General features: G+C 34.6%; 1 protein-coding gene across 5 annotated transcripts in view; it reads left to right on the forward strand.

Moving 5' to 3' along the window:
- Positions 1-14,789, forward strand: part of WDPCP (WD repeat containing planar cell polarity effector) — a 487,280-nt gene that overhangs the window by 168,839 nt on the left and 303,652 nt on the right. For all 5 annotated transcript variants that reach the window (XM_059405982.1, XM_059405983.1, XM_059405981.1 and 2 more), the window contains 3 exons: positions 1,549-1,663; positions 4,604-4,737; positions 8,271-8,462. In XM_059405982.1, the coding sequence (XP_059261965.1) occupies positions 1,549-1,663; positions 4,604-4,737; positions 8,271-8,462 (441 nt within the window). The remainder of the gene's footprint in view (positions 1-1,548; positions 1,664-4,603; positions 4,738-8,270; positions 8,463-14,789) is intronic.

Raw genomic sequence — 14,789 nt, forward strand, 5'->3', positions numbered from 1 at the left:
AGGATATAGGTGTAAAGTTTTAGTAGATAAAAACAAATAGAAAAGGACAGATTTTAGAGATGTTTTGAATAAATGGGGGAGAAAAAAGCTGTGACATAGGGGAGAACTAGGTATGAAAGATGACCCTAAAATTGCCTGCCTGAGAAAGGAGAATTTAGAAGTAAAGGCTATGTGTTATGTTGTTATGGGGGAATTCCCCAAAGGGAAATATCAGTATTTGCCATCAAGGTGTCTTGCAGGGTTGGATGTAATTCAGCAGAGATTAATTTGTGAATATTTTGAAATTCTTGGAACAAATGTTCTTCTCTTATTAGTCTCCCAAATGAATAATGATGATTACATCTTTCCTGCCATCTACCCCTTTTAGGGGCATTGACATTAAATGGACAGTCTTTTTAGTCATGTGGGACCCTTCAGTTTCTGTTCCTATTCATGTGCCTGGAATCTGTTAAGCATTGGGGAAGTAGTAGTCTTTCTTTATATTAACCTGGTCCCTCATGCTGCTCATCCTTCACACATGTCTAAATATGTCTTGACACAGAATCATCCTTTCTAGCTGGGACACGTTTCCTAGGTAGGTGGGGAATTCCCCTGTTTTGTTTAAAATCATAGTTGTCTTTGAATTTGGCTGGCATGTTCATGATTAGTTTACTGACAATTGGTTTTTTTCTTTGTATACCATATGCTGTTCCATGATTCATCTGCTTTGAGTCTGTTGCCTTGAAGGTGAAACAATTTCTTCCAGTGTTGATATTTCATAATCTTATAGATAACAAGCATACGCATATGCATAGTCCTTTCAGAAGTTTTAAACATTTGGAGATGAATGAATTATGCTGCCACAAATGGAAAGGAGCAGTATCATAATGGTAATATCTAGTCATCTTTGTTAGGTGGTTGGGTGAACACCGATATTGATAAAGCCTGGTACTTAACTGTGTTTATCTCTTTTTGAGAAATTGTTTACTTATTTATGAATATTAAAATTTAACATTTTACTTCAGTTGATTTGATTTCCATGTATTTTAATTTTTAAACTGACAAGATCTTTATTTGTAGAAGTGGGGCTTAAATTCCAAATAAATTGTAACATTCACTGTTTATATTGTAATGGTTGCATCTTTTCTATATTTAATGTATAGCAATGACTATTCAAACTTTCAGAAATCTTTTAATTTATGATATAAATAGTAATCTTTCAAAGTATTTTAGTAGAACACAGTACATTTCTGAATACAGTACAAAGCAATTACTTCTTTATTGGTGTTTTCTAAGTGTTTTGTTGGTTGGGCTTCTGATAAACATGGTCTAAATTCAGTTTCTGCACATAGCTTTAATCAAATGCACTTACCATTTTGCATCATTTAGCCACATGTATCTATTTACTCAGAATTTCAATGCTTCTTTTCAATAAAGAAAAAATCTTTATAATTTCCTGGTATACATGCCCATGTAAATATCTTTATAATTTATACATTTAAAAAAAGATTTTTGAAAGACTCTAATTCTCAGTACATCTCTCCCCCTGCCCCCTTTACCTGTTTTTAGCTCCTCTTTGGTTCAGGTGTGCTGGTGTCCCTAAGCCTCTCTGGGCCACAGCTGGAAAAAGTGGTGATTGACAGAAGCCTGGTGGGGAAGCTCATCTCAGACTCCATCAGTGATGGTAATTACCCCCATGTGTCTATATTAACAGTGGGGCAGGAGAAATAGTGTGTCAACAGGTACACTAATTATTACCACTGGGGACTTGCAAACACAAGTAATCGCTTATAATAGCATAGTTACAACCCCTGGGACCAATACAAGTTTTGACTAATATTTAATACAAAAATTTTGTTAAGTGTTAGGCTCATATTCAGAGTACTTTTTACTTTTTCCTTTGAAAAATGTGAATGTATTCTCAAAACAGGGTTTTTTTAGTGTGTTCTTTTAAAATTAGTCCTTTATTGTTGACATTTCAAGTATTTTTCATTTTCAAATGAATTTTCTGTAAATAACCCAAATGTGTCAACACAGCCACAAAAAAAAAAAAAAAAAAAAAAAAAAAATCTGTGATTTGGCTAGTAGGAAGATCTGTTGTTAACAACCAAAATCTAAGAATACTAACTTTTGAGAAAATTTGGGCAGTATTTCTAAATATGTAAACCAATGCCAAATATACTAGATAAAACTGGATCCTTTTAAGTATACCACAATCAGTAAATAATTGCTACAAAGTACGTAATAAAGGGGCGCCTCATGGCACAGTCAATAGGGTGTTCAACCCTTGGTTTTGGCTTGGGTTGTGATCTCAGGGTAGGAGATTGAGCCTGGTGTCAAGCCCTGAGTTGGGCTCCGTGCTCACCATGGAGTCAGAGTTGGCTTGGGTTTTTCTCCTCCTCTCTCTTTGCCCCTCCTCCCCACTAACCCTCCCAAACATATGCAGGTGTGCACACACTCTGTCTTTCCCTCTCTCTCTCCCTCTCTCTTTCTCACTCAAATAAATAAGTCTTTTTAAAAAACATGTAAAAAAGATTTTAAGCTAGTTTTTGAAATAGGATACTGATATTTATTTGAGCCCTGAAAGGCTCTAAGATGCTGTGTCTACCTACTTACTTAATTAAAAAGAAGTTTTATGGTATAGTTATTTCTATTTTATAGATAAGGAAATTGAAGTTAAGACATTAAGAAACATGCCCATGAATGAGATACCAGGGAACAGCTTGAAAATAACCAAACTAAAATTGGAACCCAGGTTCTAGCTGCAGAGCCCATTTTCTCTCTGCTCTGCTGTGCTGACTCCTGAAATATTAAGGTTATGTGCTTTTATTGAAGGTAAGAGGGTTTAAGAAACAGGTTGCATTATCATTAGTGATTGAAGTTGTCAGTATCTTAACTGAATAATCAAAACAAATTGTGGTCTGGTGGAAAGGACAGAGGTGAAACTATAGAAACCTTCCTTCTGCTGTCTGCTATCACTAGCTACCTCTGAATAACACAGACACATTTTCATCAACTTAGAGAAAAGCTTTTTGCAGGATGGCTATAATTGACAAAATTCTTGATAATAATAAGCTGAGTGTAGAATTGTAAGTGTGTCATTTCCTCTTCCTTACAGGAACATGGTGTCAAGGAAACTTACTATGGAAGAAGTTCCATTTTCATATGTGTCATAATTAACCCCTTTGTTGACACCGCAAATAAAATAGTGGCTATGATGATTTTGTCATGTTGATGCTCCTCTATAAGAATTAAAAGGAGACTTCCAACACTATTCGTGTCTCAGACATATCTCTTTTTACTTGTTTCTTTTATTTATGCCCAAAATAATACACTCTCAAGAGACCATGATAACAATGTGATTTCTTGGCAGCTCTCCAGACTCTCCTGTAATTGTGTAGCTATACTCTTGGCTGCTGCTTGCATAGCTAGGGTGTGGAAGTAAAGAAAAATATATGAAACACTCAGTACTTTCTTTATGGTAGGAACAATGTAAAACATTTCTCAAATTCCTATTATACTAAGCTTTTATCAATATTTTTATAACATTAATAACCCTTTATGTAACTCATGAGTATTAATTGCCTCCTTGTGCATATTAGAAATAAAGCTGGAGAAACATTTTTGCTAATCTTCATTATTATATATTAATTACTGTAATGTGCATGTTGAGTGTAGTATGGTTTATTTAATTCAGCTTGTATACCCTCAAAAAGAAGGTTTGTTGATGAAAAATTTTAAAACAACAAAAAAAATACAGAGCTGCCTGTGTAGCTTGTCAATTAAGTGTCTTACTTCTGCTCAGGTCATGATCTCAGGGATCTGGGATCATGTCCTATTTTGGACTCATTGTTCAGTAGGGAGTCTGCTTTTCTCTCTCCCTTTCCCCTCCCCCTGCTTATGCATGTGGGCACGTGCGCATTTCTGCTCTCTCTTAATAAATAAATAAATAAACAGACGTACGTATGTGGAGAACACTGATCTGTATCCCCTAAAAGAATCAATTTATTCTCAGATGGTTTATATCATGTAAACACAAGATTAAAGGCTAAGTACAAATAAAAATTAAGTATTTTCATCTTTACCTTCAGGTATGAGATAGTCTTTATTTTATGCTTATCTAGCCTTGGTTTGATGGTTATCTCCAAACATCAGTGTTACCATAAAATGTTATTGGGTAAAAAGGAAAGCATCAAATCCATGCATGACTAAATTGAAGATTATAGCTTTTTTGTAATTTCTTTCTTTCTTTTTTCTTTTTTTTAAAGATTTTACTTATTCATTTGGCAGAGAGAGAGAGATCACAAGCAGAGAGGCAGGCAGAGGAAGGGGGGAAGCAGGCTCCCCACTGAGTAGAGAGCCCAGTGTGGGGCTCAATCCCAGGACCCTGAGATCATGACCTAGCCAAAGGCAGAGGCTTAATCCACTGAGCCGCCCAGGTGCCCCATTTGTAATTTCTTTAATATCCTTGTAAAATAATGATATTTAGGAGACTAGGTATTTCAATAGGTATCTGTCTTCTGAGAAGAGCTTTTTGTAATATTTTAATGAAAAAAATTTCACAATTCATTATCATTATATTCTAACAGTATTTTATAAAATTATCAAATCTTTTTTGTTTTAGCTCTTCTCACAGACAACTTTATCATCTTGTCATTTTTGGCACAAAACAAACTATGTTTTATTCAGTTTACCAAGAAGATGGGGTCTCCTGATACAAACAAAAGACTGGAAAAACTCTCAGCCTTGGATTATAAGGTAGAGATTTCAATTTATAGAGTTGTGTTATTAGTTACTAAAGTATACTAAAGTATCACATGGATTGGTGTTATACTTATTATTCTTGAACATTTCTAGATTTCAGACAAACCAGAGTTAATTATGTGATTAAGGTTGATTCACTGAAATAGTGACTATCCTTCCTTTCCTTTTTTACTCTCATTATGGGACTCTAATAATGGCATTTTGGAGCAATTTATTTAGTTCTTTATGGAAATCCAAGATAGTAGAGACAAGTTACACATTTGAAAATGGTTTTCTTGCTAAAGGCAGTATACACACCATTCTTATTTTTCCCTGAAACCCCATATCATCTTTCTAGGCAAGGATAGCTGCTCTGGATTCCATTTCACAAGAAAAGAAAGAAGGCACTTTCAAAGGTTAATAGAAAAGTGTAATAAACAAAGAGTGGGAAGACCTCTCACTCCCCCACATACACACATGTATACCCACCTATAACTAGAGAAAAATGCAAAACGAATTCTCCTTCATATGTTAGTATCTCTCCCTTCACTAACTCCAGGTAATTTGTTTCCTTGTATCAGGGATTTTACATCTGTTAGGCAGGATTTTTATTTTAAATGGTGTGTTTAATATAAGTTTTGCCACATTACATTTTAACTGCTTGGAAGGCATACTCTCTGCTAGGATGAGTATCTAATACATTTTCCAGGCTGTTTCAGTTCAAGGCCTCTTTTCAGCAATGACTTGTGTTTGCAAGATTGATCCAGCCTCTGTGACGTGGATTTGAGACAGTTCACTGTTCACTGGGAACAGAGCTGATATACAGTTTCCTTAAAAAAGATGCATACTTATGCGATACCCAGAGTATCTATCTATAATACAGGCAAAGATTTTTAGAAGTCAGCTTTGTGATTTGAAACTTTGTGTGTGATTTTGAGAAAGTAGTATTTAAGCTAACCTTTTGCCCTTTGGGATTATTTCTTACTATGATTGAGGTGGTAGTGATATGGGGAGGATGTAATTTTATTTGGTAGAAACATCTATTCTTATAAAAATAAGATTTTTGATATGGGATAAAAAAATTAAATGAGTTTTCATTGTGGTAATGAACTGTAATTTGGTTTTATTTCCCAACCTTGTGGAGTTTCTGTAACATTTTGTGTAATACTGATTTTCTTTAATTGGAGTTGTGGTATTATATTTTGGTAAGTAAAAAAACTGTATTAGCACTCTTAATGAGATGTTATTTTCCAGATTGACTAACTATAGATTTATTTGAAATGTTGCTTATTTACAAATGCTGCTCTTTAAAATGTAAAGTAAGTAAAAAGTAAGTAAATTAATGAAATGCTCCAATATGCATTAACTCAAACTATTTAAAATGTTTTCAGTGCTATTATATAAAAATTTGTATGACTAGTTTCTTCGTCTTAGGTGTGATGGATAGTTTAGTAGTCTTCTCAGCTGAAGGATAGTAGCTACCCATTAATGAGATCAGAGAGAAACTGTCAGGATGTCATCTTTTCTTATGAAAAAATGTGAAAAATAGACTTACTCTATGGACTCTTACACTTTAAGGGAATTTCTTATTTGTTTATTCTTTCTGCCTTTGAATTTGAGGATAATATGGGCACTCACATCATTTCTATACATTGGAGAACTAACCTGCTTCCCTTTGGAAAAGCCCATCATGGATTTCATATTTTTGTTCAGTATTTGAAATATAAATATTTAATACATAGTAAAAACTGCCATTTGTCAATAGGAAGGAGAATTTAAGAAACTTGTTCATTTTACTTGCCTTGTTGACTATCATGATAGAATACTGATGCCATTAAAACTCATTGGAAACAGTAAATTACAGATAATATAGATGATTTGCACTATATAAGGATTAAAAGTGTCAGTTTCTTAATTCTATTTTCTCATTTAGAAATTTGTAAGCAACCTGTTTACATGGCAATAGGACATCAAAATAATGTATGCTAATATGTAAGTACTTAGCAATTCCATTATGGTATTTATGTCAAGAAAATATGTAGTTAAAATAATAATATTGAAAGCATAATTATAAGAATTTGCACTTCAAAGCCTAAAGTACATCTGTGTTGTCTGTCATTGCCCATTTGGATTTTAAAACAAAGAAATAATGTAGAGTATTTATAATTCTGCTTTTCTTTATATAGTACCATAAGTTAATTCTTTCAGATTGAAATAATTTTGGCAAAGAAAATTACAGGGTAAAAATTCTGAGACTGTTGACCTTTAACAAGTTTTCCAGTCTACATTTTAAAAATCCAGTTCAATTTATTTAACAGGAAAGGGACAGTGCAAGGAGTTAAATGTTTACCATAAGAGAACAACACTGGTAATTACTTTGATTTCAGTTCCTTTTGATGTGCATTCAGAGGATGAAGAGGTCAATAATATTATGGCCATGCAAATAGAAAAGGGTTCCTTTTGACCATATTAAAAAAAATAGCAGAGGATTATTAAAGCATTAACCTTGATTTTAATGGCCTTGGTTGAGTGGTGAGATCACAATTTGGATGAGCCTGATTATTTACTAAATACAATACATAAATGCAACGGGTTCTTAACACCCATTGCACTCTGGCATTATCGCATTACTGCCATCCTTTGTTGCCTTGCAGACAGGAATATGAAAGCAATCTGTCATGTAGTGAGACTGGCTCCAGAAGCATTTCTCTGATAAGAAGACCCCCTGCCCTTTGCTAGTGTCTGGTCCAGTAGGCTTAGCCATGCGCTTAATCCCCAGAAAGTGGTTCGATTATTGCTGACCAGCAATGGCAAGATAGTTTTTTTTTTTTCTTCCAAGCTATCAACCTTCCATTAATTCCTTAAGCAGAAATACGGTGCAATCTATATTTCCTTGGCATGTGTCACCCAGATGGTGCTGTGCTTATGTTTTCAAATAACCATGTTCCAAAATAACATAGTTTGAATAATAAATTCTACAAATCCTTCCTAAGAAAGAGAAGCATAATTCTCAGAAGCTGCATAAACTTTTACGCATGATGCTGTGACTTATCCCTTTATGCAGAATATATGTCTCATATATTCTAAAAAAAAAAAAAGGTGATATTTGCCTCAAGTTGTTTTTCCTTTTATTGTTGTCAGTCATTGTTAATATGTTATGTCTTAAACAGTAGTCAGATACTCTTGGTCAGCAGTACTAAACTTGTCTTTTAATACAGCTGGTCTTAAATCCTATGTGTAGGTCGATGCTGTCAAGCAGCCATGACTGTACATTTTGGTATTGATTGGGATTGCTACAGCCAATTCCTCCCTAACTCACATTTCTCCTTTTCCTTTCCTCTGCTAAAAATGGGGAGAATTTTGAACATATGTCTTTTTTATATATGTGTCAAAAGAATTTGGTAAATTCTGACACCTCCTTAAGCACATGTTTAGCATGCATATTTACTTGCATTTATCTACATTTACAGATGCTTTAATTTTTGTAATACTGTGAGGATTTTGTGTTAAAAAATTATTTTTGTATGCTTTTTTTCCTTAATCATTAGATTTCCTATTATGAGATACCTGGTCCAGTAAACAGGACAACAGAGCGTCGTCTTGCTATCAATTGTGTTCAGGATATAGTTGCTTGCTGGTGGCCACTGGTCAGTGATGATGCTTGGCCTTGGGCTCCCATTTCCCCTGAGAAGGACAGAGCCAATCTGCTGCTCCTAGGTTATGCTGAAGGAAAACTAGAGGTAAATTTAAAGCAAATATATACATTTTGTTGAAGAGCAAATAAAATAGGATTCTAAAGCTTTTCTATTCTGAAATAAAGATGAATACTTTTTAAAACCTATAATTTATTTTCCTAAATTCTCAAAGGAGGAAATTACATATAAAGTGGGACCCTTAGAAGTATCATATTTATAAGGTAAACAGACAATTGCAGGGCTGGCCTGAATCTCACAGTGATTAAAGAACAAAGGCTTCGGGGTTCAAATCCTAGCTCTGCCACTACCCAGCTCTCTGTCCTTGAGCAAGCTATTAACCTCTGTGCACTGTGGTTTCATTATTTGAAAAATAGAGTTAACGAAGATAAGTTAATACATGCATTTAGAGCAATACCTACATATAGTAAACTCTCAGACATGGATCACTGTTGTGATTCTTGTTATTATCATTTTTAGTATTGTCATTACTATTTTCCTATAATTTCATGCCTGACAAAGCTATGTTATCTGTCACCTTCCTTTTATACTTCAGTCATTGAATCAGCAAACATTAAACAAATGCTTATTTTGTGGAAGACTCTGTGGTACCAAAACATAGCTGAGGCAAGAATTTATGAGGGCTGTAGAGCAATGGCCTTCTCAGTATCCTACCTTGGCAGGAACACCACAAGGGTTAATCTGGGGCGAGTGGTGGGTGGGGGGAGTATTTCATCCCATGTGTTCCCAACAGTGGTTCTATCATCATTCGTTATTGTGAACCTATGGGTAATTCCACCTTGTACTTGTACTTTGAGTATGGAATTCTGTTTTTCTTTTTTATAATTAAAAACAAAAGCAACCCTTCCTGTTCCTTTTTTAAGTTTTTGCCTGAGTAAATATAGACAGTCCCAACTTGTAGATGGTTTGACTTAGTATTTTCAACTTTGCCATGGTACAAAAGCAGTACATGTTCAGTAGAAGTCATACTTTGAATTTTGAATTTTGGTCTTTTCCCAGTCTAATGATATGTGATAGGATACTCTCCCATAATGCTGGGCAGTGGCATTCAGCCTCAGTGCCTAGTCAGACATGCAGTCATAAAGGTAAATAACTGTTACCCCTACACCTATTCTGTACTCATACAACTATTCTGTTTTTTGCTTCCAGTACAGTAGTCAACAAATTACATGATATATTCAGTACTTTATTATAAAGTATACTTTGTGTTGGACGATTTTTCCCAAGTGTATACACTAATTTACGTTTCTGAGCATGTTTAAAGTAGACTAGGCTAAACTGTGATGTCTCGTAGGTTAGGTGTATTAAATGCATTTTCAACCTGAGATATTTTCTTTCTTCCCTTTTTTTTTTTTTTTTTTTTTGACAGAGAGAGAGTACAAATTTGGGGGAGGCAGGCAGAGGAAGAAACAGGCTTCCCACTGAGCAAGGAGCCCAATGCGGGGCTCAATCCTGGGACCCTGGGATCATGACCAGCCAAAGGCAGACACTTAACAACTGAGCCACCCAGGCACCCCTCAACTTAGGATATTTTCAACTTATGATGGGTTTACTGGGATTTGACTCTATTGTTAGACAAGAAAGACTCTTTCCATATTTTCTCTAAATTTTGGGCTTTAATTCTGAGATATGAACCAGTCCAAGTTTTTTCTATCTCCACCTGCCTTTTCTGGTATTAGAAACTTTCAGGCTGTCTTTTAAGACTGTAGAGTCATTTTTAACTAATTAATTAACCTTTTCCTGGAACTTTTCCAATTTTGTTGCAGTGACTAAAACCACTTGTAATACTGTATGTGTGGATTTGTGAGGCTAAGGAAGTGCTTTGTTCCTATTCACTTGCTTTGCATTCCCATGCTTTATTGATCTTGGGTTCAGAAGCTAATTGAGTAAAAGACTTCATCAAAATGATTGTAATAAAGCTAATTAGAATTCTGTCAAGTGTTCTGCCTCATAATAAAAGGTAAAAATAATTTAGTTATACTTTACATAAATTACCTATGTTTGAAATTAGTATATTACATGAAATTAGGAGTGTTCTAAAGAGTATACATATGGCCTATATACCTTATCTCCTGGTGTCATCTAGATCACCAACTAGGTTTGTCCAATTGAAATTGGACAAACCTAGTTTACCTGTTGGTTGGACCATATACATACTAATTGTGTAACCTTAGTCAAGTTTACTCCCTGCAAGCTTCTGCCTGCTCTTGGCTAATTTTGAGAACTCTCTGACTTCAGTTTTCTATATTTTAAAATGATGGATTTCAACCAGATAGGTCACCTTCAGGTCTGTGACACCTCTAAAAAGCGCTCATCTGGATTCTAAAGATACAGGTTTGATTTAACCATTGCTCACACCAAAGCCTTTAGTAGATATGAAACTAAACTTAGCCTCAGCACTGAAAGCCCACCCTGACTGGCCCTGACCTACCTTTCCAGTAGTATTTACTTATACAAACCTATGTTCTAGCCAACTAGTTTACTCACTGACTCTTATTTTCCATGTCCTGCCTGTACACATTACTGGTATTTCTAGCTTAAAAGCTCTTCCTTCTGTTTCCACATCATTCAACAACTATTGAACATGACCATGGAGTAAACACTGTATTTCATTCCAGGGAATATGAATACGAAAATATTCCTGCCTGCAGGGATCCTAGTGTCCACCAATGAGAGACAAATATGAAAATGTGTAAGTGCACTAAAGCATTAAATGATGCTGTGGATAGAGGATGTGCAAGCTACCGTAGGAGCCAGTGGGGGATGATTGATTTTACTTAGTGACATAGTTGGAAGGAAACATTAAGGAGGCTTTACAATTCACTCAAACGTGAGATTGGCAAACAGTTTTACTTGCTTTTACTCTCCTTTCTAAGTTCCATTTAAAGGTTGTACTAGCCCTCTGGAGTGATTTGGCTAGCTTTTCCTTTTTCTCCTCTTTGAAACAGTACCAAAATGAATTATCTGACATTTGAGCATTTGCTAAAACTCACCTACAAAATTGCTTGGGTGTGTTATCTTAAAGGAAGGTAGGTTTTTACATAACAGATTCTAGTTTTAAGGGCTGGGTTTTTTGTTTTGTTTTGTTTTCCAGGAATTTTGTTTTTTTCTTGAAGTCATTTTCCTCAATTTGTATTTCTGGAAAATTATCCATTTTATATAAGTGTTTTTGAATAGATTTTCATAAAGTTGTATATGATACTTGCACATGACTTTTAGTTATTCATCACTGATTGCAAAAGTTAATGCCCCTCTTTTCAGTCCTACTATTATTAAGATAGAAAAATTCCCTTTTTTAGCAAGAGTAGCTTTTTCTTGGATTTGGCCCTTTCAATCATTGTATCAAAGTTAACCTTTTGGAAATATTTGTGAAGATTAGTTTTGCAGAACCTCATGTGAATTTCTATATGTAAAAGGTGAATGTCTTTGGAAGAAATCTCTAGGGAAATAACTCTTTTTTTTTCATATGTGAAGACATGATTTTTAACTATAAATTAATTGTAGAACATTTTTTAGAATATCGTGAACAAAACCACTAGTCTATATTCAAGCATATGTCTTTAATTTTTTTCCCCTGGCCACCAATAGACTTCTTGAACTGATCATCAGAATAAATGATACAATCTACTCTTAAACTCTAAAATTCAAACTAAAAAAGTAGCAACCTCATAGAGAAGAAATTTAATCTTTGCATATGTTAAGCTATAGAATTTTTAAAAAGCATCTCCCAGCCAAGTTCAATCAGAAAATATAATAAGCTTTTAGTTGGAAAGTGGCGAGATCTTAGAGTAGTGGTTCCTAGCCTTGGCTAGAATCACCTGCAGAGCTTTTACAAAGGGGCCCACCCAGAGCAGTTAAATCAGAATATCCAGAGGGAGAGGAGGCACCAGTATTCTTTAACAGGTTCCCTAGGTGATTCTCATGTGCATCTACGTTGAGAAACACTGCTTTACAGCAAACTAAAAAAAAAAAAAAAAAAAAAAAAAGAAGAAGAAAGAAAGAAAGAAAAAAATTTAAAGCCGTCATTTTTGCATAACAGACCATGGAAAGGATAAAGCCCACATATTGAACCAAATGAGAGTTTTAACAGTAGATTCTAAGTAGAAAATTGGCTTACCAAGCAGCTAAAGAAAAAAGAAAACAAAGGAAACATAGAAATAAGCTCTCTGTGACTGAATTATCTGTCTTTCAGAGGAGGAACATTTTAAAATATATTTTATGGGTATTAGAAAACTGGTCTAATTTCACACCACAGAGCTCTAAACAACAGCACATATCTTAATTAGAAGCATAAAGCAGAGAGAGTTATGTAGGCTAGAGAAAAAAATTTCTTTTGAAAAATATACAATAGATAGTATATAGAAAAATTATTTTATCAGTAAATTCATTTAAAAGCAGTTTTTAATTGTGTATGTGTGGATTATCATATATAACATGGTAATCATTTTTATTTGAGTTCCACATACTTTTTATTCTTTTCTTTTTGGAAAATTTTAACCATCATCACAGAACTATTTAATTCATTCACTTTGTCAAAAATGTGATGACAACATAACTTATTCTTCCCTTACCTTTGTATTTGAACAAGTATTTTAACTTTTCATCTGAATGGATTAGATAATGCTTTCTAAGTATGGTAGTAATTTCAAGGTATATTCCTCAGAATAGATGACCTTAATTTGTTTACCAGATTAATCAAAAACAGAGTTTTTAAACAGAGTTATTAAACTTTAAAACGTGTTGTCAGGGGGTAGGGAAATAAAACCTCACAAAGATAACTGTTTTCCTCTAAAATTTAAAAACCATTTTGCAATGATTTAGATAGAGGAGCAACAACTAATGGAAAGGTAGAAGTTAACAAACTTTTAATATAGCATAAATTGCTTAAAAAGTATTCAAGAAGTGTTACACATGCATTCAACTGAAAGCCAAAATATTTAAAAAACCTCTCTTCCAAAGAAATGTATGTCTTATGTTAACTTTCATGAAAACAAGATAACAAAGATTTTATATTCTAGGCATGATAGCTTTTAAAAAGTCTCTTTATTATAAAACATGCATAAAGAAAACCATATGAAATGAATGTATAGTTTAATGAACTATTATGAAGGAATTAACCCTGGAACCACATTCAGGTCAAGAAGAGGAACTTTGCCAGCACCCAGAAATACTGTTATGTCCTATCATGATTTCAACCCCATCCTGGTCCCCAAGCCTAACCTCTGTCATAACTTTCCATCACTTTCTTATATATCCATGTAATTTTTTTCATCCTAATGCATCTCCCAACATTGTAGTTCAATATTATCCATATAAAACACGTCAAATGTGGTCTGCCTGCGTGGCTCAGTCAGTTAAGCGACTTTGTTCAGCTTAGGTCATTATCCCAGAGTCCTGGGATAGAGCCCCATGTTGCGCTCTCTGTTCAGTAGGGGAGTCTGCTTCTCCCTCTCCCTTTGTCCCTGCTCATGTTCTTTCTCGCTCACTCTCTCAAATAAATAAATAAAATCTTTTTAAAAAAACCCTCTTTAATCTACAAGTTCCCTCTCCATCCCTACTGTTCCTTAAAATTTATCTTTTGAAATTGCAATGTCCCATAGTCTGGATTTTGTTGCTTGGATAATCGTAGATTGGTTCAACATATTCCTCTATCTTTTGAAAATTCTACAAGTTAGTCAGTTTTGGCAAGACTATATAGGGTGGTGTGTTATTTTTATCAAAAGGCACATAATGTCATCTTCTATCATTTTTTTTTTTTTAAAAAAACTTCTATCATGTTTTTTTAATTAAATTTTTAAATTTTTTAATAAACATATTATGTATTTTTATCCCCAGGGGAACAGGTCTGTGAATCGCCAGGTTTACACACTTCACAGCACTCACCATAGCACATACCCTCCCCAATGTCCATAACCCCACCACTCTCTTCCTTGCCACCTTCCCCCAACAACTCTGTTTGTTTTGTGAGATTAAGAGTCACTTATGGTTTGTCTCCCTCCCGATCCCATCTTGTTTCATTTATTCTTTTACTACCCTCCCAACCCCGCCATGTGACATCTCCGCTTCCTCATATCAGGGAGATCATATGATAGTTGCCTTTCTCTGATTGACTTATTTTGCTAAGCATAATACCCTCTAGTTCCATCCACGTCATCACACAAGGCAAGATTTCATTTCTTTTTTTTTTTTTTTTTGGATTTTTATTTATTTATTTGACAGAGAGAGATCACAAGTAGACAGAGAGGCAGGCAGAGAGAGAGAGAGAGAAGCAGGCTCCCCACTGAGCAGAGAACCCGACGTGGGACTCGATCCCAGGACCCTGAGATCATGACCTGAGCCCAAGGCAGCGGCCTA

This window comes from Mustela nigripes, chromosome 7 (genome assembly GCF_022355385.1).
Source record: "Mustela nigripes isolate SB6536 chromosome 7, MUSNIG.SB6536, whole genome shotgun sequence".
NCBI classification, from domain to species: Eukaryota; Metazoa; Chordata; class Mammalia; order Carnivora; family Mustelidae; genus Mustela; species Mustela nigripes.